The sequence below is a fragment of the Phaseolus vulgaris genome, chromosome 9, assembly GCF_000499845.2.
Source record: "Phaseolus vulgaris cultivar G19833 chromosome 9, P. vulgaris v2.0, whole genome shotgun sequence".
Taxonomy (NCBI): domain Eukaryota; kingdom Viridiplantae; phylum Streptophyta; class Magnoliopsida; order Fabales; family Fabaceae; genus Phaseolus; species Phaseolus vulgaris.
Genome location: NC_023751.2, coordinates 32,018,366 through 32,043,064, shown reverse-complemented (window position 1 = coordinate 32,043,064; position 24,699 = coordinate 32,018,366). Strand labels below are relative to the sequence as shown.

General features: G+C 33.0%; 3 protein-coding genes and 1 pseudogene across 3 annotated transcripts; 2 read left to right on the top strand and 2 right to left on the bottom strand.

Annotated features, from left to right (window-relative positions):
* Positions 1 to 1,014: 1,014 nt before the first annotated feature.
* On the bottom strand, positions 1,015 to 1,518 carry LOC137822396 (uncharacterized). Its single transcript, XM_068627283.1, has one exon. It carries the CDS (start codon positions 1,516 to 1,518, stop codon positions 1,015 to 1,017), a length of 504 nt encoding a protein of 167 aa, XP_068483384.1.
* A 1,027-nt stretch (positions 1,519 to 2,545) lies between these two features.
* LOC137823218 (small nucleolar RNA R71) lies at positions 2,546 to 2,651 on the top strand (annotated as a pseudogene).
* A 13,436-nt stretch (positions 2,652 to 16,087) lies between these two features.
* On the top strand, positions 16,088 to 17,128 carry LOC137820264 (uncharacterized). The gene has a single exon (XM_068624238.1). It carries the CDS (start codon positions 16,196 to 16,198, stop codon positions 17,018 to 17,020), a length of 825 nt encoding a protein of 274 aa, XP_068480339.1. The 5' UTR covers positions 16,088 to 16,195; the 3' UTR covers positions 17,021 to 17,128.
* Positions 17,129 to 17,950: 822 nt separating this feature from the next.
* Positions 17,951 to 21,335, bottom strand: LOC137820263 (protein NUCLEAR FUSION DEFECTIVE 4-like). The gene is made up of 3 exons (XM_068624237.1): positions 20,736 to 21,335; positions 19,610 to 20,505; positions 17,951 to 18,815 (listed from the first exon to the last, which is right to left on the bottom strand). The coding sequence occupies exons 1-3, from the start codon at positions 21,057 to 21,059 to the stop codon at positions 18,326 to 18,328; spliced, it is 1,710 nt and encodes a 569-aa protein (XP_068480338.1). The 5' UTR covers positions 21,060 to 21,335; the 3' UTR covers positions 17,951 to 18,325.
* Between the last annotated feature and the right edge of the window lie 3,364 nt (positions 21,336 to 24,699).

The following is a 24,699-nucleotide window of genomic DNA, read 5'->3' as shown; positions in this document are numbered from 1 at the left end:
AATCCTATTCAACATCAAGACATTGAAATTTCAAAAAGATTGAATCTTTCAATTTAAAAACGAAATTGTTAACTGGAAGCAGAAAACATGCATGACTGGGTTTGGTTGAATGGAAACGACAATGAAAATGATTATGGAGAAGAGTAATTACTTACCTTGATAATGGCAATGTAGATGAAATGTTTGAGAATGGTTATGTAGATGGAAGCTTTGGTATTTTTTTAGAACAGAGGGTGTTTGAAACTGAGTTAGGGTGCAGGGTTTTCAAAATGTGATTTTTATAAAATGCTGCAGTTTTTTTTTTTTTTTTTTTTTATAGAAATCTCACTAGCTTAGGCTAGAGCTTCTTAGCTCAGGCTAAAATTTGGCAGAGAGCAACAGATTTCTAGCTCAAGCTAGCTCTTTTAGCTTAAGCTAAAATTTGGCAGAGAGCAACAGAGTTTTCTAGCTCAAGCTAGCTCATTTTAGCTCAGGCTAAAATTTGGCAGAGAGCAACAATTTATTTAGCTCAAGCTAGCTCTTTTTAGCTCAGGGAAAGTTGCAGAACAAATTTTTTCTTCTTTTTCTGCATAACTAGCTTAGGCTAAAAGTTCTAGCTTAAGCTAAAATTACCCTGCAATGAAATTTTCTTGAAAATTTTCATTTTGTCTTTGCCAAAAGTTTCAAACCTTTCTAAGCTTTCTTCCATCTATTCATTTCACCAAACATTTCAAACATAATGACCATTTCACATATCAAACTGGTTTTAAAAACATCAAATGTTAAAACATACTACTAAATAAAACAAAATTAAAGACACATTTCAAAACAAAAACACTTAGGTTGCCTCCCAGCAAGCGCTCGTTTAACGTCATATAGCTTGACGCCTGATTAACATCATTGAAGGTTCAACAATATTCACATCCACTCTGAAACACTCTTTATGATCATTTGAATACTTCTTTGCTTCAAAAACATTAAAGCTTACTTCTTCATCTAGAACACAAACCTTCAATTTTCCTTTGTCTACATCAATTATAACTTGGCAGTTTTCATGAATGGTCTTCCTAATATCAAAGGTACTTCAACATCTTCTTCAATATCCATTACAACAAAATCTACTGGGAATAGAAATTTATCTACCTTTACCAATAGATCTTCAACTATTCCATGTGGATATTTGATTGATCTATCAGCCAACTGCAAAGTCATTCTTGTTGGTTTCACTTCTACATCTCCAATTTTCTTCAGCATTGATAAAGGCATCAAATTAATACTAGCTCCAAGATCCAATAATGCCTTTCCAACAGTGAGATTTCCTATGGTAACTGGCAAAGTGAAACTCCCAGGATCTCTGGATTTCTGTGGTAATGATTTTTGAATTATAGCACTGCATCCAGCTTCCAATTCAACTATTTCCTGGTCATTGAACTTTCTTTTCTTTTTCAATAATTCCTTCATGAATTTAGCATATGTAGGCATCTGCTCTAAAGCTTCAGTAAAAGGAATGTTAATTTGCAGTCTTTTGAGAATATCCATGAATCTTGCAAATTGTCTTTCTTTGTAGGAGCATGTGGGTAAGGTACATCTTTGATAGGAACACTCCTCTCTTGTTTCTCATTTTTTTCATTTTTTTCTATTTTTTCTCTAATATCTACAACATCTTCCTTATTCCTTCTTTCTCCTCCCTCACACTCACTCTGTTTTTTTTTCATTTTCTCTCTCACTCAAAACCTCTTCCTCAACAACTAAATTATCTCCAATTCCTTTTCCTATAACTTTCCCACTTCTAGTGGTGATAGACTTGCAATGCTCTTTGGGATTGGTTTGTGTATTTGCTGAAAATTGACTTCCTTGATTATCAGCTAACTGTTTAGCCAGCTGCCCCACCTGTGTCTCTAAATTTCTTATTGATGCTTCAGTATTTTTATGATTAGATAGAGAGGCTTGCATGAATTTCTCTAAAGTATCCTCCAATTTGGATGTTCTCTCATGAACGGAAGGATAATGTGGTTGCTGCTGATAAGGGACTTGTCTGTTAGATGATCCAGCCTCTTGCTTCCACCCCAATCCTTGATTTTGATTATTCCTCCATCCTTGAGCCATGTTATTTGGATAATTATATGCAAAGCCACCTTGCCTTCCTTGATTATTCATATACTGAACCTCTTCCTCTGATGGATTTTGGTAAGAGCATTGGCCATTGAGATGATCTCCCCCACAAAAATCACACTTCAAAGCTTGATTCTGAATTGAAGGAGAATTTACTGCATGTAATTGTTGAGGCAGTTTTGACATTTGCTTGGTTAATGCCTCAATTTGATGAGTCAAAATCTTGTTTTGTGCTAAAATTGCATCTGAAGTGCTAAGATCCAGCACCCCTTTCTTTTGCACTGTATATCTATCATGTTGAGCTTGGTAATCTGTTGAGGCTAAGGCATCAATGATTCTTGTAGCTTGTTCTGCATCAACACTCATCATTGTACCTCCTGCTGCAGCATCCAGGATCATTTTAGTATCAGGCCTCAAACCATTGTGGAATATGTTCAACTGAGCAATATCCTCAAAGCCATGATTAGGACATCTTCTTAACATCACTTTAAAGCGTTCCCAAGCTTCACAAAAAGGTTCTTCTGGCCCTTGCCTGAATGTAGAGATATCAGACTTAGCCTTGATATATCGAGAGAGTGGGAAGAATCTGTGTAGAAATTTCTCTTCTACATCATTCCAACTACTTAGACTCTGGTTTGGATGCGACTTTAACCATTCTTTTGCTTTTCCTGCAAGTGAGAAAGGAAATAGACGCAGATAAACAGATTCAATATCATTTTCCTTGAAGCCCATGGTCCCAACCAACTCGTAGAATGTGGAGAAATGAGTATAAGGGTCTTCATGATCCATTCCAGTGAATTGATGAGTGCTGATTAAGCTAAGAAAAGCTGGCTTCATTTCTAATGATTTGGTGGCAGGAGGTATGGCTATGCTGGAGAAATGCCTTGGTCCTTGTTGCATAGCATAGTCTCCCAATGTCCTTCTAGGTGGATTTTGTATATTTTCAGCCATTTGGAACTCTGTTTGATTGTGTGAGTTGAGAGTGTTGGAAGATTCTCCTTTTGCTTGTCCTTGCTTCTTCTTTTCTTCTCTCTTCTTGCTCTGAATTTTTCTAGCTGTCTTCTCAATTTCTGGATCAAATTCTAATTGATCTTCAAGAACCTGTCCTCTCAATAACATGTATCTAAGACAACTCAAGCAAGGATTAGCACATGATAAAAGAATAAAATATAAACCAGTGTATATTCACAAAGAAAACATAATATTCACAATACTCAATGAGTTATACTTCAGAAATTCTTAAAAGAAATTGTTCCCCGGCAACGGCGCCAAAAACTTGTTGATTATTTCTCGGCAAGTGTACCGAATCAACTGTAATATAGTACTCTTTAAAGTACGAATGTCGAACCCACAGGGAACAATTCTAATTAAGATGTTCTGTTTTAAAACTCATTAAGTATAGAAAATAATTTTGAGACTTTGTTCATAACCAAATTAAGATTTCACAAGAACTCAAAGATTTAGGGTTTGATTAGAGAAAGATACTTGGGATTGAATTGTGTGTATCTCAATCATCTGTATTTTGAATAATACAATATATAATACTCAAAACTACTTATTCTTGATGCTTAATTAAAGTCATTCATCTTGATTCCTCACAGATGAAATTCATAAGATAATTTCTTAAACATTGATTCCTCACATATTTAACAAATCATCCAGCTTTAGGAACAGAATTATCATGCAATCAATAACCTGGAATCTATTCCTAGCATTACAAGTTATCAAGCATTTTCGTCTATTTCAGATCCTTAAAGGTACTTTCCAGTTAAATTTAAGGATCAAAATCAAGACTCTATTGATCAGACAGAATCAAGCAATAAGCATAAAACGAAAATACCAAGAACAAGTAGAAAAGAGAATTTTATATATATATCACCAAGAATACATTTGATCAAGATAAATTACATTCAATCCCAAGTTAGAAAGAACTTAGCCACTCATGACAGCTCCTTCAATCTTCATTCTTGATCTGGATTGCATAAGAAGGGCTGATCAGAGCGAGATCTTCTCCTAAGAACAGAGGTTTCTTCCCTTTCTCTCACTAGTCTCTCTCTAAAAAACCTAATCTGTTTTTCACTGCTGGTTTTGAGTTATGTTTCAGAATTTATATAATCAACTTTAGCTTGAGCTAGCGATTCTAGCCTGAGCTAGATCAGTACTGCACCTTTAATCAATTCTGGACAGTTTTAGCTTGAGCTAGCAATTCTAGCCTGGGCTAAAATTGTACTGCACCTTTAATCAACTCTGGACAGTTTTAGCTTGAGCTAAATCCTCTAGCTTGAGCTAAATCTTCTTGTGATCCAATTCAGTTTTTACTTTTTCTTCTTTCAATGCCAGCTTGACTACATTCTTTCAATGCTTCGTATTCATCTGCAATTTACACAAAAATTGAGATTAAATTTCTTCATTTGTTTCTTGGTTCAAAAAATATATAATCAGATTCAATAATTCTTAGATTAGGGTAATTTTCTTACATTAAGCAACAATTAAGTTCCAAAGTGTTCAATTTTCTCAATCATAAAAACTACACATTGGCACTTATCAATTCTCACCATTTGAAATCAAGAAAAGAATTCAGGTTCAAACATGGCTTCGTCTTCAAGACAAAAACAGAAAAGCAAGGGAAAGCAAACCACTTCTCAAGGTGTGTTAGAAGGATGGTTCGCTGGAAATGAAGAAGGCATCAATGCCTACATTCATGAAACAAGCAGGAAGCAGATTAACATACCCAAGGTGCTGGATTTCAACTGGCTGAAATCTGAAAAATTGGTAGAAACAAGGGTTGTGTTGAAGCACCAGAAACTGAAAAAGATGCTGGAATTAACGGGTAATGTTTATCCTGACTTGGTTAAAGTGTTTTATACTAATCTCACATTGGATGGGAAGAATGTTGTCTCTTATGTGAAAGGGACCAAGATGAAGATCACAAGTGAGGTGTGGAATTCTGTGGCTGGAATAAAATATGTTGGGCTGAAAGTAGGGAAAGGAAATACCAGTGGAATTTCAGAATTCAACAAGCTGCAATATTATAAGAGTTGCATGAGGAATCCTACAGAGAGTATAAACAGGTTCCATGCAGGGCATTTGAACCTCACTCCACGTCTAGTTGCATACATCATAGCTTGGCAACTGATTCCTAGAGGGACAACCCATGCTGTCTTACATGAAAAGAATCTCATTCTCCTATATTGCATCATGAATCAGATTAAGGTAAACTGGGTGTTCATTGTCAATGAACACATGCTCAAGTCAAAAAGGTTGGCTGATTACAGATTTCCCTATGCTATTCTTGTTTCCAAATTAATTGATTACTTTGGTGTTGATGTTACAAATGAGAGAAATTACCCTATCAAAGCTGTAAGTGAGATTGATACTTCAACTCTCACCAAAATGGGTTTTCACAAAATTGAAAACAAGTGGGTGGTTCTCAAGGAGAAGGACACTCAAGCAGAACATGAGGATGAGGATGAAGCTGCTCCTATGGATGATGACTCACCTGCCACCCAATCTGAACATGAGGAAGTTGCTGCAAATGCCATAGTTGCCTATCAAAGTCCAGAATACCGTGGAGAACCAATGTCTATGTTTGAGAGGCAAGTGCTGTACCATCTTGATGTCATGTCTGCAGAACAAAGGGCACACTTTGAGACTACTCATGCAAGGTTCCAACACCTTGATAATCAGATTGAAGGGGTTCAGGCACAACTTGCAGAGCTTTACTACAAGGATCAGTAGTTTTATGCTTTTAATGCTTTCTTTATCAGTTTTCAAGTTTCTGTAATGTTGAACAATTTGGTTTTCTGGCTCTGAACTATTATGGTTATGGTTTCTGCTTTATATCCCTTTATTCCCTATGCTTATATGCTGTTTGATGAATCCAAAGGGGGAGAAAAATAGCTCACCATGCTAGGTGATGCTAGCTGAAACAGGGAGTTAATTCTGCACCTTAAAACCATGTCTTATGCTATGCAATACTGCTGTTTTTTTTTCTGGTTAAAATCTGGTGCAGTGCAGGTGCAATTCTGGTTTAAAATCTGGTGCAGTGCAAGTGCTTAAAGAGACAAAGCTATGAGGTTAGCTATGGGGATTTGTCTCCATCAAACAGGGGGAGATTGTTGAAGATGGTTGCTGCCCCCTTCAAGATTGTGTTTGATGAAGACTTGTATGTACTTTTCATGTATTTTTGCTTTGCTTTAAGTATGTCTTAGTTAGTGCTTAGAGGTTGTCTAAGAGTGGCTTTTTGCTGAGTAACTCACCTCATAACCACTGGCCATGTGATAAGAACAAGCATAAGTTTTCTTAAACTGTTTTTCACATGTTTTACACAAAAACACGTTTACTGCATAAAAATAAATATGTTCTTTTCTAAATAAACAGATTCATTTTTTTCACTGATGCCTTGGCTAAAGTCTTGTAAAAATTTGATTTTGTGCATCAGGTATTTTGACTAAGTCTTCTTCTTTTCAAAACGACTGAGTTTTAAATAGTTAAACTTTCTCTGTTTTCGTTTTGAAAAATAAATCTGTTCATCTGTAAATGAATAGATTATTTTTTGTCTCTGGTGCCATGTCAAGCTTAAACGTTTTTCAGTTTTATCTCAGCACCAGAATGGTTGACTAAGTCTCCTCTCTTAACAAATTCTCTAACTGCTTTTGAAAATAAATCAGTTCATTTTATTTTCAATCTGTTCATTTTATAACAGCTTTAACTGTTTTTTCAAAATTCTGTTATAAGCTGGTTTTCTATAAAATGCAAACTTGTTTTCTGAGTTTAATAACGATTCAAACAGTTCATACATTTGCAAAAAACAAGTTTTGACAGCAGAGAGTTAAGTGTTTTCAAAGGATCAGCATTTGTTCTTCAAAGATTTCAAAAATCACAAAGTGCTTGTTCTTGGTTTGGTTCCAAAAGCTTGGTGTGAGGTGCAGCTACTGTTCTAACAATCTTGCCTACTGGTTTAAGGCAGATCTGTTTATCCTCAATCAGGTGTAGTCGTTTCACATCTCTTTCTTGTAATAGTTTGGTTGAACACTCTTCTTGATAGGTGTTCTTGAAGAGTGGGTGTGTGTGTATGCTGAAATAGGTTTTTTCAGCAAGAGTACCTAAGTTCTTGTAGGTTTCAAGAACAGTGGGAATTGTACTTGGTTGTACAGTGTGTTAGTGATTTCCACCTGTTGTTGGTGAATACTGGATGTAGCTCAGGTTGAGTGAACCAGTATAATTGCTTGTGTTCATTCTCTCTCTCTCTCTGCAATTTCGTTTCTGCATAATTGATAAAACAGCAAAGAAATAAATCTGTTCAATTGAAAATAAATCTGTTCTTTCTGGGCACTGAGCAAACTGTTCTTGATTTCTGAAAAAGGTGTTTGAATCTGATAAGAACATATATAATCTGCTAAAATCATTGGAACAGATTGACTGTGATAAGTTGTTCAAGAAACTGTCAAAGCTATTAATTGAACCTTAAACAATTGCTCAAAGTTGAAGCTTGTTGTTCTGTGATTCATTGTTCTTAATTACTGGAAATTGCTTGACATCAAGAAGAACACTCATAGTCTGTTAAAAGCCACTGGAACAGCTTGTTTGCAAAAGGTCACTCAATTAATTAGCATGCTATCAATTGAACCTTAATCACGTGCTTGAAATTGAAGCTTGCTGTTTTGTGTTTCACTGTTTTTTCAAATCTGATATTTGTGTGTGTGCTGCTAGAAATTCTCACTGCATAATCTTGTGATTAACCTTGCTGAATTAAAAGCTTTTCAAACAAAAACAGTGCTGAAATAAATCTGTTCATTTTCACATAAATCGATTTATTTTCTGTAAAACTGTGTTAAACTCTGTTTCTGTGAGAAAGTTTTAAAAGGTCAATTCACCCTGATGGAGATCAAGCGCAAGAGGACATGGAGGCCAATCATCAAGCTCAAGAAGAGGTGGAGGCACAAATGGAGGACGCCCATGGAGGTCAAAGTCCACCTCAAAGGATTATAAGAAGCATATTCAAAGCTTTGGGAGCTAGAGGACATTTATTTTCTCTTTTTGTAATTTCTTTAGTTGAAGGTGCTTAGAGGGAAACATTAGAAACCTCTTTTGTTTTAGCATCTTTTAGGCTTTAGTTAGGAGCTTTAGGAGGGGGGTGTATTAGTAGATAGGTGTAGGTGTAGTTTTTGGGAGGTGTCATAGTAGAAAAAGGTCACACCTCCCATGTGACTTGTTTTTGGTGGGAATTTCAAATGAGTTTATTTGAAATTTCCCACCTATTTTTTCAGCACCTTAGGCTATAAATAGAGGTGCTCTCTTTGTAAAATTCAGATTGGAATTAATCTAAGAAAACTCTACTCAAATTTTGAGTGAACTTTGGAGAGCTTTGAGCCTTCTTCTCTAGTCTTATCTTGATGGATCATTGGAGTCCTCAAGTGGCGGCATCACTCTCATCTAGGAGCATTCCACACTTCTAGTGGCGAGATCATCCAACATTCTTCCATCTTCATGAGCACTCTCTTCTCCTTCCTTTCTTCTCTTTCTATTGTTTTTGTTAGCTTGTGTTCTTGAGTTTTGGTTTGGTGTTCTTGCTGTTTTTTTATGAGTTTTGGTTTGGCAGTTTTATATTTCAGTCCATTCATCTTGGTCCTTTGCTTTTCTTACTCTTTTGTTCGGTTCAATTTGACTAAAATTGGTTCATCCAAATGAGTTTAGGATTTGGTACTAGTTTTTGGTGAGTTCTTGTCTTAGAACAATGATCCAACTCTAAGAAAAGTGCCTCTATAATGTCCAACTCAAGGTGATTCCTAAGAAGGTCAAGAACCTTTCTCTATATGGCTATTGGAATCACATCACACCCCCCTCTTGAACTTTGGCACTATTAAACCCAACATACATGAATATGAAATCTTTATACTAAAATTTCTCCAACTTTAAAATTACAAATATTCATTATTAATTTGAGCTTAAATATGCGAGAAAGAGATAAATTTGAGGTTTAAAGATGTACTACATGTTGATTGCACTTTTGTTAGCTATTCAACATGTTAATGTAGAAAGATGGAATAGTAGTTAAGTTAGCTTTTAATGACTCTTTTTGGATGTTATTGTAAGTTTCTTTTTTAATCGTTAACTTTGATATATATGTACACACACATACACACACGTATATGTATATATATATATATATGTATAATATATATGTATGTGTGTGTACATATATTTTAGTTTAAACTTGAAAGTTCTATGTAAAACCCATCAACTCAGATTGTGGATTTTTTTTTGAATCAATGTTTGGAAAAGAAAAGCTTGGTTGAGTCTGTTGCTATAGAAGGACTATGACACCAACATTATTAAAAAAGAATCAAGAAATTGTCCCTATCCAAAAAGGAGATGTTATTGAAATAAATGGTATGACAAAGAATATTGAAGATTTAGAAGCAATGATGAAATTCATGCTTAAGCAACAAAACTCGTATTTGAATGAGGATGATATAGAACATACAATGTCACATGTTTTCAGAAAAGAAAATAGTGCAGTTATTTTCATTAAAACAAACTGGTTGTTTTCATTTTCTATTGAAATCACAATGTAGAAAACCAATTCATTTATCGAAAACAAATGACAATCATGTGAAACTTGTGCATCTAGGATACAAAAGTGTGTCTACATCTATTTAATTTATCATACATAGGAGTATTGTTTGGTGAAAACTCTATGGACTCACACAATATAACATGTCATCTATTTAATATTTTATAGTGACATTCTTATTCTTATTGAGAGAGACTTCCAGAATTTAAATAACTACATCATATCATGTCCATGTTGTGTAATTCTTCAAGAACTCATCATAAATAAGATGTTCTTATATTAGACATACTGCTTTATACTTGCCTATTCATATAGTTAATGCAAGGGAAATAAAATCTTCCAGGTATTAGATTGGTTTTGTTGGAAAAATTCCAAAAACGGTTCAACTTTGTTTTATTACTTTTCAGATATACAAAATGAAAATTTGAAAATTAATCTTCAAGTATACTATGAAAACATTAAATTACTCACAATCAAGTGTGCACTTAGAAAATAAATGAAATGCACATATATCAAAATTTATATGAAAATTGAATGAAATTTAATGTGTATTTACTAATAAAGAAAACAAGGCTGAATATTTTCAAACGGTCCAATTAGAAAAGTTCAAAATTGAAGAAAATAATGATTAATTATTATATTAAATCTTAATAAAAATGTCAAACAATTTAAAAAAAACAATTCTAAGCTAACAAAACACCCATTGGTAGTATTTCAAGCTAGCAATAATTTCAAGTTAATAAGAGAAGCTAACCAAACCAGTTTTGAACTAACTAATTCCTTGTAAATATTTTTGTTTTAAGATAGTAGTTTCAAGTTAACCCAACCAATTTTGAACTAATATTTCAAGCTAACCAACAAAACAAATATTTAAAGTTAGTGTTAAATACAAAAGCTAAATTCCAATGAAAACTAAAGATAGGGAGTTCACGAAGAAGACGATGAACAACTCACCTCAAAAGATACATTATACATTAATGCTCAAGAAGCCATGTAGAAAACTTGTAAATTATTACAACTTTATCCTATTTTTTTCATTTTTTTTATCTTGGTTGCTTTATAATTAATGTAAAATTTGTAATAAAGTGTATCAAATGAAAGTAGTAGAAAAACTTTAGACTATGATTATTTTAAAATGTAAATAACATAAATATATAAATATTATATGTCTTTGAAATTTAATTAAAGTACAACATAAAACGTTAATAAAAATATATTTAACGCAATCAATTAGTTATTACTGAAATAAATAAAAAATAATTAATTGTTATATTAAATAAATTATAAATAGTTGATAGCAAAAGTTTAGTAACTAATTAAATGTAATTTAAAAATTATTTATAAAAATAAAAATTAATTTATATACCAATAATAATTTTGATGTTTAAAATATTATTTAATTTAGTCAATATATATTTAAAGTTAATTTCAATTTAATAATGTATATTATAATATTAACTATTAATTTCATTTGACGTTAATATTTTATGAATTTATTATAAAACTGGAATAGAGGTAGATAATAGTAACATATTCATATATTAGTCATTTTCATCTCTTTAAATACAAATAGTTAATATCTTTTATAGGAACACAGACACTATCCGCATTTTTCATTTTTTACTATTTATATTTCATTTTTTATTATTTATATATTCATATAATTTTAATAAATATTAAATTATATGAGAAGATATGTAAATTATCTAAATGCACAATTGATAATAGTTTTATTAAGATTTTATGTTAATTTTTTTATATTTTCATTTTATTGCTTTTGAATATTAAATTTTGATTTAACTTGGGTGTAATCTTGAACTTTGTAAGGTTATCAAGATTAAAATTAAGGTTTAAAAAAAATGGACCAGCAAACAATGTCAAAACATAATGCAAATGGTTGTATGTTGGAAGTTGTAGAATCTATCACCATATCAATTGAATCCAAAATAAAATAATAAACTAAATACAAATTACCAAACTTCTAACTTATGTAATATCTAATAGATCACAATACCACTGGACATAAAAACTTTGATCGCAAAGCTGGACTTAGGATTCATACAAAAATATAAAAAAAATTAAGAAAGCAATAGAAACAAAAATGTTCAAATCCTATAACAATGAGACACGTCTATGCTTCGAACGCTTTGGGAAGTGCGAGAAGGAGGAAGCAATGGTGGTTGTTGTACAGTAGTGATTGAAGAGGGACTAAGATGGGTGAGAGTAGGAGAAAAACATGGAGCGTGAAGGAAGATGGTTCAAAATGTGTCAATTTATGAACATTTTTTTTTTCTTTAGATGCAACTGGTGAAAACTACTCCTTATAAGGTAGTGGAAGAAAGTGGTAACCGCTCAACTACTCCTTATAAGGGAGTGAATGTAACCGGTGAAAACTACTCTTTCGTAAGAAAGTGGATGTAAATGGTGACGGTGAAAACTACTTAAAAAAAGTGGTAACCGTTCACTAATAAATAATCAAATTGTTCAAGTTTGGCCAGTACTCACATTTCCTAATATTTATTTCTCTCTCATAAAACAACACTCCCTCTCATTATGCAAAATTAATTTTCAAAATAAATTATTTCTTTCAATTCAAACGGTTGCTCAATAAATTATCTCTTTCAATTCATAATCACTCCTTCACCTCTCTTTCAATTCATAACCGTTCATCCACCTCTCTTTCAATTCATAACTGTTCCTCCACATCTCTTTCAATACAAAACCGCTTTTTCACCTCTCTTTCAATTCAAAACCGCCTACTACGTATACCAAATATTGTAGAAAAAATAAGAAAGGACACAATGACGATAATACAATAATAAAATTAAATATTAATATAAGGATAAAATGAGAAAAAAATTAAGAGCAGTTAAGAGGAAATAAGAAATGACACAATGACCATAATACAATAATAAAATAAAATTAATATAAGGATAAAATAGGGAAAAAAATTAAGAGCAGAGAAAATCCCTTTTATATATATATATATAAAGTTGGTAAGCTTGACTCAAGGTAAAATTTCACAAAATAGTATTTAATTAGAAATTTATAATTAAATTAATATTGAAAAATAATGAAATTATTTAGTTGTAAATGTAACTATTTATAAATTTAAAGCGACTGTATAATGCAAGGAAACAAATATTAAAAAGATAAATTTTATTTAAACCTTTTGTTTTAAAAAATACAATTATTTTCACAGGCCCACATTTCTGTTGTGCAAAAAATAATTAATTTTTAAAATAACAGTTATAAAAGAGGAAAATGTGAGAGATAATATTTATACTTGATTAAATAGTTTTTTGTTTTTAAAATGGTGATGATTCTTTCAATTTTGTTTAGAAAAATTAAATGGATAACAAAATTTAAAATTAAAGGAAAAAAACACTGTTCGAAGGCCCAAAGGAAACGTGAATTCGTCGCTGCTCTAATGAATTCGGAACTCGTTACATTTAGCTTCTGAAATAAATGATGTTGGCGCATAACTCGCGAAGGTTTTTTTCCTGTATTAAAAAAACAAAATTAAAATTATACAAAACTAAAATTTAAAAGTTTACAGTGTAATTTTTTATTAATTTTAAAAATAAAAAATTGTTATTATTTTAGTTTATTTTATACATTAAATTTATCTAATTGCTTTTATTGCAATGAGGGTCTTCCAAGGTTAAAAGAGTAAGATAGGATTCTCGAAAAGATTGGATCTTTTGAAATGCGGGTATTTAGCTTTTTTCACGTTCAAATCAATAAAAGTTATTGAAAATATTAAGTGCATGATTATTGAGCGTGAGAAGATGAAGTAAGTAATTTGTATTTATAGAGGATTTTAAACCCCTTGAATAAGTACTTGTAATTTGGTAAGTTGTTGATACTAAATAAATATATTATTAACTATATTTAAAATGTTATAATAATTTTATATATCTTAGGATTGAAAGTCAAAGACATCTAGACATTAATTTCGTCTATAAAAATTAAAAAATGTTCCAAAAAGATCCTTCAATTTCAAAGAAATGAAAAAATATTCATAAAAACGAAATGTCGTTTTCTTTAGATTTGGATTCATATGGAATACAAATAAAAAGTAATATTTTTTAATTAACTTTATTTTTTTAAATTAATTTTGTAAAATAAATAATTTAAACATTTTTGTTTATTTTACCAATTATTAAGAAATGGACTTTAAGCCTAACTCAACCCATAAAATCAGCTTATGCGATGAGGTATATACCACTTATGTACAATAAAATATTCTTATTTCTAGTTGATGTAGGATCTCCAGCACGTTGACAGTTCGTGTGTGGGACAACATATTATGGATAGTCCCGATAGCGGGTGACAACAAACACTTGATAGACTTCAAATGACTCTGATACCATATTAAAAGATGAACTTTAAACCTAACTCAATCTTATAAAACCTACTCATGAAAGAGTGAAATTTACACTCACATATATAATAAAATATTCTTATTTATAGTTTATACAACACCAATCTTCTCATACGCAAAATCTGGTGGAGGATGTCCTATTGCAATTTTTTTGGTGGAGGATGTTCTATTGCAATTTTTTTTACATGGTGGGTCATCAATGTGTCTTTAGTTGAGTGAAAAACAGCTGTTCCACCAATTTTGTACGCTATTTCTTCCAACAAATTCATAGCAGCAGCGTAGCAAGTACTATCTGCTTAATTTTTCATTTAATTTCTATTATAGCGAAACAAATATCTTAAATCTTAGTTCATAATTTTTTATATTATATTAAAAAATGTATTTTAAAACTAATTCAATCTTATAAAATCAATTAAATCTTAGTTCATAATTTTTTATATTATATTAAAAAATGTATTTTAAAACTAATTCAATCTTATAAAATCAATTCATAAAATGTTTTGACGAATTTAGCCCAATAAACTATCAATAAAATATACTTTAAATAATTTTACACTACAAGAAAATCATGAAATAAAAGCAAATTTTAGAAACCAAAATTAATTAGTTGTTATAGTAACTAAATTAGAGACTAAAAAAATTGTTGGTTTCTAAATTAGTTTATATTATTGTTAAATAGTTTCTAAATTGATCACTAATTAGCTACGAAGGTTTTAACTACCAATTATTTAGATTCTAAATTTGGTAGCAAAAACCTGGGTAACTAATTAGATACCAATTTAGAAACCATTTAACAATAATAGAAACTAATTTAGAAACTAAAAGATTTTTTAGTTCCTCTCTAATTTAGTCATTATAATAACTAATTTATTTTGATTTCTATTTCATGATTTTCTTACATATTGACATCCTATTAAAAAGTTTACTTTAAGTTTAACTCAACTTTATTACTATTCATCAAGTGAGATATGTACTCACTTATATATTATAAAATATTATTATTTTGAGTAAATAAATTATTTTTAGTAGATTTGAAACAATAATAGATAGTATTTGAAACAATATTTTTAGTATATTGTGTCTAAATGTCTGCAATTGAGAGGTAATGGGAGGAGATTGGTGTTTTATAGTGGGTACCAGATATTACATGGGAGTTTGTCGGAAGGCATGAGAGAGTTTAGGAAGTGGGTTTAACAGAGATACAGAGTAATTAAGTGGTTGAAGCTTGAGAGAGTGATCACATGGAGCTTCTGATTGATAATGGTAGCTAGGCAAACGGTAGGTTACCAAATTCATTTCTCTTCAATACCTTCCTTTTTTCTTGGCTCCTCTGGCGCGTCTCACCCACTTTACGCCCACTTTATCAGGCCTCTGTCGCAATCCAACATAACATCCTCCACCACCATAAACATACCCCCACATTTTCATCCCTCCTCACTTCTTTTTATTTTATTTACACCCTTCCTTATTTATACAAATATCTCTCTCTACTTCATTTCATTAATCTATCTCTTTATCATCACTTTTGCTGCCATTTTTAATACATCTGAACTATCAACTCGTAACACCTCTCTTAGGTGTCTAGACCATCATCAACACTTTTCTTACGTATAAACCATCAACTCGTAATACTTTTCTTAGGTCCGTCTAAATCCTAAATAGTAAATCCTAAACCACCAATTATAAGTAATGTTATATGTATATGATCTGATAATTATAGATGACTTATATATGAATAAACTTTTGTTTTTACAAACTCTAAATTCCTCTGTACCTTCTTAAAGTGAAATTTAAACTTAATTTAATTTTATAAATTTTTTCTATAAATTGAGATTTTCATGTTCGGAAAATGTCAAAATTTCGCAGATATTCTTGGTTAGTGTCATCCCGTGTCCCAACCACTAACCCAATTCCATTGAAAGGAAATAAAAAGAATAAATGAACAATAAAATAAAAAATAATAGGCATTTACCCGCCACATTTATGCATAGAGTTTGTAGTTTCAACTCCCCACTCTCTTATAAATCCCACACCCACCTCAAAGCTCAACGTAAACTAGCTAATAAAAGCTACAGTTATAGCTATATTATACTTGTACAACACTCATTGTAGCACAACACAACCCTTCATCTTCGTCAACCATGGACTGGTTCTCCTGGTTATCCAGGACCAGCCTAGAACCCTCCCTCATCTACGAGTATGGCCTTGCCTTCGCCCGCAACGAGCTTCAGTTGGAAGATGCCACCTACTTCAACCACGAGTTTCTCCAGAGCATGGGCATTTCCATCGCCAAACACAGGCTCGAAATCCTCAAGCTCGCCAAAAAAGAAGACGGGGCAGCCAAAAGCAGCACCAACAAGTTTTCTGGGGCCATCAAGAAGTGTCTCAAGAAGTACTTCAGCAAGCTTGTTTCGCGCGAAGATCATCAAGAAGCGATGACCATGATGAAGGATATGCCACCGGAGCCAAACTGGTACCAAGGGAAGTGGAGAAGGGCAAGGCACAACAATGGGAGTGAGGAACTGAAGGGAGAGAATAAGGGAGTGCAGAGAAGCAGGACCATTGCACTTTCAGGGCCTTTGGATGGAACAAATGGGAGAGTGGTGCATGAGAAGATGGTGAACAACAGCAAGGTGATGAAGTTGTCTGGTCCTCTTGATGGGAAGATGAATGGCAATGAGAGAGTGGTGTATGCAAATGCAAACAGAAGTCCAATAATGGGTTCTACTCCTACCAGGCCTCTTGATGGAAGGTTCATTGGCACAGCAAAGAGTCCAAGGCTTTCTGGGCCACTTGATGCAAGACCAGTAGTCTGTAATAGAAGTCCAAGGTTACCTAGGCCTTTAGATGAAAGGCCTGAGAGCCCAATGGGGTACAGTCCCTACAATAAGGTCAGAGCTGATGCGGATTATGATGATGATTGTGCAATTTGGCCTACAATGTTTGAGGATCTTAAACCAACTTAGATTATATATGTTTTGTGTTTGTGTTCTCTTGGCTTATTTTTACACTTTGATGGCGAGTGACTGCAACGCTTTTTCATACAATAATGACAAGTAGCACATGATGAAAAATGACTGTGATGTTCCCTGCAACTCTTTTGTATGTCCCTAATATGAGATCACATCATTTTTCGACAATTAAGCTAATATCTTCAGAAGCTAGTCCTTGTCACAGTGACATGTTTCTTGTTATTATCTTTAACAAAACTTTGTATGATCCGAGGATGAAACAAGGGATCTATTTAGTTTCTTTGGAAAAATAACGATTGATAGTAACTTCACGAAAACTACAAGCAATAACCCGTATTAATTATTTAACAAGGGAAAATGGCTTATTTTCTAAAGTGATAAACTATCACCACTTTTAAGATTGTTATTTGTTTTAAAGTTTAGATTTGAGTTTTTCTAATTATGTGGTACAAATTTGCTGATTATGTCCGTCAATGTTGATAACGGATATCTTCTTAGTACAGAGTTTAGTTCTTCTTTTCTTAAGATCTATTTTTCTTATTTAGTTATTTTATAAATAAATATTACAGTTTGTGACAACAAATAAAAGACCGAAGCTTGGAAATGGTAATTTGACACCGAAACGTGAATGTAATCAGAGAAAAAAAGTACATAAATGAAAAAACGTCACCTACATTGATGACTTTTTATTTTATTTTAAAAACCATATAAGGATGACGACTTCAGTTTATAAAAACGGGCATTGGGCATTCATGTTATTTCGGTGTCAAATTACACCATTGTTGGACTTTTCCACCAAGCTTAAATTTATAATAATGATCAAATTGCATCTATTTTAGATATTTTCGTCAAAGTAACCCTTTTTAAGAAGTGTCATGTTGGTGTGAAATTGACATTACATATTCAAAAATCCAACGAGGAGCATGCGCACCAAATAAATGTTAGCTCATAGTTCAAGTCATAATTCATGTCCAGATGACAGAAGGTTTGGAGCATAAAATCCTACAAAGAGCAGAAACATATCCCAAATCATTCTAAGTTCAATGTTTTTCACTAGACTAAGTAATAAGAGTAAATAAATACTTTTATCTGAGTAATAGCATCTTCAGATGACAATATTTGACTGTCAATGCATATTAGTTGCCTCTATCCTTTGGTATGACCAAAATTTTGAACCTTATAATTGATGTCCAGACACATCTACACTGAAAACTGAAAGATCAAAAGCAAAAACAGCACAACTGGTATGTAATATTAACTAGGATGCGCCCATTTTATTCATTTTTCAATTCACCACATTTACTGAGTTGAAGATGTCTGAGGCAGCCTGAAAGAGCCTCCAGCATAAAGCATTCGGTAAACGGGCTTAATTCTCAAAGTCACGATAACGCTCAAGATGATGCCAACAGCACACACCCCAGCAAGAATGAGAAAGGTAAGCTTAAAGCAATTTGGACCGAGGCAGGAAACACCAGAATCAAGAAGGCCTATACCATGCTGCTTTGCTGCCTCATTATCGTATATGTTCCCTGCTAGCAGAACAGAAAAGAGGACTGCACCAATTGGATTCCCCAACGCCATGACGCTGCTCAGTACACCAAAGTGCTTCAGACCAAAAACTTCAGAAACAGTGGGGATCATCACGGATATTTGCACGCCATAGCAGACACCAAGGAATGCAACTGCAGGGTAAAGGGTTCCATCGACAGCATAGGCAAACAGAAAGTATACAATGAGCATAATTATCTGCGTGCATGTCATCCAGACAGTTCTTGGGAGTGTTTTTGTCCTGAAAAACGTCAAAAAACTTGGATTATAATTACATTAAAGGAAAACCCATAGTTCAAGGACAGGGTATATAGTTTTGTGGCTCTCCAACTAGTTCAATGTGGGTTCAGAATTTGATTTGTTGTTCCAGAAAGAGCCCAATTGACCAGGCTCAAGTGGAATATGATAAGTTCATTCGACTATTAACTTCATGTAATGATATAAAGCCATGTTTGCATAAGGATTATTTTGTGATTGTCAACATGATACAAAGTTTATGAAATACAATACACATCTGACGTAACGATCAGATAATTTTAAAAATATAAGTGTAAGATATATTATCTAGATATGAACAAAAATTCATAAAAACATGATAGTATATAAGTGCAATTCTACAAATCCAAAATAAGAACATTCTACTTGAAAATTACTAAAACAAAATAAAGATTATAAATCAAGGGTATCATAAATGACTTCCAATTTTCAACAAATAGAAATACAATTAATTTCTTTATTCTGAAATAATCCATAAAGAGGACAGTTTCCCTTTTGGTTTATCAAGATACAATACTTCTTCTATGTTTCTATATTAAAACTCTATATCTCATACGTATTTGTATTAGATTTTCTAACTTTTTTTAAAGGTTTTCACAGATATGTTGCTATAAATCAGTGTAGTATCCACAAGTACCAGTCTACATATCCATGAAACAAAAGAAGAATCAGTGCTTACTTACTCATCTATTGATTTTGTAACTTATGGAGCTCAAAATTATATCACAAATTTTCTCAGTATTAGTAAATGTCACTCACCTGACAAAATGCTCTGATACAACTCCACCACCAAGCCGCCCCAAAAAATTGCAAAAGCTGAAAATTGACACCAAGGTAGTGGTGTCTTCCTCCCCTCGGGCAATACCTATTTGGGCCAGATTATTGAGAACAGTAACCCCAGTGCCAACGCCAACAAAGAAGACTAAAAACAGAAGCCAGAAATCAGCCTTCACTATAGCCTCAGTTAACTTAAAATCCTCTCCACGTTTAGGCCTTCTCTTCTTCTGCTTCACAGCCCCCTCACCCAAAGCAAGAAGCTCAGCAACCTCAGACGAATCATCCTGATCATTAAAACTCCCAAGTGCCCCGGCCGATGAAGATGCCAGCAGCGGCGCCGCAATCTCATCTTTCGCCTGAGTTAGAGACTCAGAAGATCCAACTAGTGACTCTGATTTAGAACCATTCCTCGGAAAACATGTCATCTTCAAAGGGACAGCAAGCGGAGCCATGATAAGTAGAACGATCACGGCCACCAAAGCATACGAAACAGCATCACTAAAGGAATAAACATTACCAAGTATGGTACTAACAAGAAGGTAAACACCCATAATCACACTGGAACTTTGGACAAACAGAAAATGGTAAGGCTCCGCAGGGTCATCACCAGTGGCCGGCGTACAGGGCCTAACGAGAAACATCGTACAGAAGCAGATAGCAGGAATACCAAGGGCGAGAAACAACAGGAACTTAGAAGAATTGTTATGAAGCAGAATGCTGTAAATCGCAGTCCAAACAGCACCACTAATTCCCCCATAACCTTTCAGAATCCCAGCGACAGAGCCTCTGCTAGCCGGGAAGTTTCTCATGTTGGTCACCAGAACCGAAGTGGTTAACCACGCAGTACTGTTAGCGGCAACAAGTAGAGCAAGCCATAGCTGCAACAACACATATCAGTAAATTATAGTCGGCAAATTTTCTGGTACCGGAAGTGAATAGCTTTTGACGTTTGTTAGTCGCTAAACTAAGAAAATTAAAATTAAAAAATCAATTTAACTATTTTGATCCGTGAAATTTTGTAACTGACAATATCACGGATGCAGTTATAGAAATTGAACTAGAATGAACACTAAGGATGCAGTTATAGAAAGTGAGAGATATTACGGACCAGTAAGAAATGGAGGGAGGGGAAGGTCTGGGAGATGGCGAGGAAGATGACGCCGTAGCCGAGGAACGCGGCGAAGGAACCGATGAGGAGGATGAGCCATGGGGGAAACTTGTTGCAGGCGATTCCCGGGAGGAGGCTGAGGTTTTCGCCGATGTCGACGGCCACACCGAGGAGCGTGACGTGGCGCTGGTCAAAGCCCAGGACTGATTTCAAAGAGTGGGAGTAAAGAGGGAAGGTGGTGGTGTTCCCCGAGGCGATCTGAACCCAGACGGCGGCGCCCAGCCCCACCCACGGTGGCCGGCTCCCTTCCTTTTCCTTCAACATGGAGTAAGTAACTGAAGGAACGAAGCTATTGAACTCACGCTTTTAACACCTGTTTTAGCTTTGGTGCATGGTTTGTGAAGGTGAGTGAAGCGAAGAGGAACACTTTGTGGTGTGCTTGTTGTTACAGACACACACAGAGAGAGGGATCTAAAGGGGCCATTGACATGTGGAAAGAAAGTGATTCCGTATTTGTGTGTTAAAAGTTACTGTCACCGTCAAATATCAATACAACCACCAACCAAAGCTACACTGTTGATTGTTTCTGCGTGTTAAAGTAAATGTTCAAAAGAGTTTATGTCAAATTTTATTATGTAAATTCAGAATGGTTGGTGTTTGTTTCTGCGTGTTAAATATAAAACTTTATCCCCTGAAAAGAAAAGAAAAGAAAAATCATCATTGTGTCAATTTACTCAATCATATATTAGTTTTATTCAATAAAATAGAAAGTAATAATAATAAGAGTTTTATTTCTTATAAATTTCAACAAGTAAAAAAAATTAAAAAATGTTGTATTAACTTTTCTCTTATTAACTATTTTCTTGGTTTTATTATTTTTAATTAAAATATCTAATGTAATCGGAAAATAATAATAACAATAATAATAATAATAGTTTAGTTTCTCACTGGTAAAAAAATTAAGATATTACAAAGTATACGTGGCTTGAACTTGGTTTTGGGGAGCTAAATTCACTTGTTTTCCTTGTGTCCAAATCTGATTTGGAAAATTAGTCAAAATGCATATTTGGAGAAAGCTTAGTTTTTGGAATTTCTTTTAAAAGAACGAAATGGAATTTATTTTTTAGGAAATAATTTGTGATAATTTTTGAAGTGATTTACGTTAATAATTTGAAGTTGGGTGTTACACAAATAGAAAATGAGATAAAATTGATGAAATAGAAAATATAATCATATAAGATACTATAAGTGATATATCACATACTGATTAATTTTTTCTTCTCCTTGTCATAGTAGTATGAATCATCCAAGTCATAAAACATTTCGTCCACAGTAAATTCTTGATATGGACAAACATTTCTAACTTGTTCCAATGATTTTCATGGAACACTATTTATTGAAAGATTTGTGTTATGAATTAAATTGGAACATGTAGACTACATACGAATCAATTTTAAAATACGTTGATTCATAAATAATTTTACCATTATGAATTCATAAGAGATGTCAATATTTTATTTTGGTAACTTCTTTTTAATTGTCGTAATTTAGAATTTGTGGGACCTTTTTGAAACATGTAAACCCGTGTGCATAATTTTTCTTAGCCTAAAACATGTGTATTTTATACATCATAATCATTAGGAGTATGAGTAATGATTCAACCTTAGACATACCTATCAAATTAATTATGTTAGATTGAAGCGATGGGATGATATTTTGGGAAGGGCTTGCATAGGGGTGGTATTGAGAGAAAAGGTAATGTAGTGTGTTGAAAATTTAAGGTTTTGTGTGTAAGTTGAAGTGGTTACTAGTGCAAAATTTGTTTTTTATGAATATATATTTCATCGATTATTTTAAAAATATTGTAAATTCAAATTCAGTGAAAATTTTGTTATAAATTGTTTATTTATTATATCGGTTATGTTTTGAACCAATGTAAAATGTCACGTGAATTCTACAACTATACGAGTTGGGTCTTGAAAAGGTGTAATATTCCATGTATCACTCTTAATTACATTGGTTATTTGAGAAATTTATAGAACGCCAAAATCACATTTGGTGTTTCACTACGGTGTCATTCTTATTCTTTTTTCATTTCATTTCGTGTTTTCATTGTTGTCACTATTTGTGATTTAGGTCTGACAACATCCTTATCGTGGTCGATAACCCCATTATTACCGCCCTAAGTTTGACAACGTCTCAATCGTTATTGCCATGGACAATTTTTCTTTTCTAGGTGTTGTCTTTTCCAACCCGTCTCTAGCTAGGTTTTTACTTGGCTTGCATCTCTTCGTTGAGCTCCGCTTGCGTGTAGAGTAGTCTTCTAAGCGTGTTGCCATGGGCCTATATCTCCACCTTAAACGCCTCTTGAATCCTTGATGTTGGTTGTTATTTTCTACACCTCCTACCCTTACTACTTGGGATTGTTATCTCTATTATTTGCAATAGGTTAGTGGGTTTTCCAAAATTAATATTAAAATTTATTATAATATTTGAAGTAAAATTTAAATTTATATTAAAATTCATGTTTAATACTAAATTGTTATTGGTTAATATTATGAATGAGACTCGAATTTGAATATTAGATTATGTAGAACAAAATAATTAGAATTATAAAATTTTAATGTTATACTAAGTTTACTTATACTAATTAAGTATGTTTATTTAAATTTGAGCTCAAAATTTGTATATAACTTTGATATTATTATTTATAGCATATTGATTGCAATATATTGATCGTACTAGTATTGGGTTTGGGAGTGTCTAACCCTCGACAAATTGTAATGTTTATTTTTAAAACTTAATATTTTGAATGTTGTGTTGTGAAATTTGTTGAACCAAGTGGTGTTCATTGTTTTGAAGAATTCAAATTCTTTGAAGGATGATGAAGCCTCTGCTTTGCTTGATGCTGCTGTGCTGGTTTAAGCTTTGTTCTGGGGTAGTTTAATATTGTAATCAACCCTTAGATTAAATCTCAAAGCAATTAGCATCTCAATTTTAACAAAGCAAAATGTTTTTCAAACTAAGTTGAAACAACCGATTGTTTTGTCGAAAAAACCGATTGTTTACACTTAGGTGTTTTGAGAAAGTTTGAAAACTGTTTTTGAATGGTGAATTTTGTTAAGTAACAAAACAACCGATTGATTCGAGGAAACAATCGATTGTTTGTTTTGAAACCATAACAGAAAAACTGTTTTCTTTGACTAAGCTTTAAATGCTTTAACCGAATACGCTCCAGTCATTAAATGCTTTGACCAATCTATTTTAAATGCAATTAAGAGTTTGTTAAGATTTAATAACAAACTATATTCTTAGATATATTCTGAAAAACTGTTTTTAAGTTTTAAGAATCTTGAAACAAAGTTTTGATCTAAGAGTTTTTCAAAGAGTTCTGAGATTGCTTAAAAGTTGAGAGATTGATCAAGGTGCTCAATAAGATTCTACTTGTATTGATTTCAGATATTCATTTGTAACAAGTGTAATCTTTGTAAACCGCTGAACAATTCGTGTGTGTGTTTTGCTGAGATTGGCTGTGTGTTCTTGAGGTGTTCAAGATCAACAATCTTAGTGTTGGCCAAGGAGAGTGTGTTTCTTGAGGTGTTCAAGGTCATTCTCTTGGTTGTGGTGTAAGTGATCAAGTGGTGATTGCTTAGTGGATATCCTCAGGGTTTCTGAGAAGACTGGATGTAGCTCTTGTTTGGAGTGAACCAGTATAAACAACTGTGTACAATTTCTCTATCCCTATCTCTTTAATTCAGTTTTGATATTTTGGAACTGGTATAAACAACCGATTGTTTCGCTAAAACAACCGATTGTTTTTCCAGCTTTGTGCTTTTGCTGTTTGTTTTGGAAAAACTGAATCCTTAATCAAGGTTCTTTCAAAGAATTTTCATTCTAAGGTTAAAAGTTTGCAAAAATCATTCTTAAACAATTCACCCCCCCCCCCCCTCTCTCGTTCAAGGCC

Excerpts from the sequence above, each read along its gene's own strand:
- LOC137822396 (XM_068627283.1), bottom strand. The coding sequence starts at position 1,518 with ATGGATATTCTCAAAAGACTGCAAATTAACATTCCTTTTACTGAAGCT.
- LOC137820264 (XM_068624238.1), top strand. The coding sequence starts at position 16,196 with ATGGACTGGTTCTCCTGGTTATCCAGGACCAGCCTAGAACCCTCCCTC.
- LOC137820263 (XM_068624237.1), bottom strand. The coding sequence starts at position 21,059 with ATGTTGAAGGAAAAGGAAGGGAGCCGGCCACCGTGGGTGGGGCTGGGC. Across the intron at positions 20,506-20,735 it reads CCTCCCTCCATTTCTTACTG|CTATGGCTTGCTCTACTTGT; the intron begins GTCCGTAATATC and ends GTGTTGTTGCAG. Across the intron at positions 18,816-19,609 it reads GTATCAGAGCATTTTGTCAG|GACAAAAACACTCCCAAGAA; the intron begins GTGAGTGACATT and ends GACGTTTTTCAG.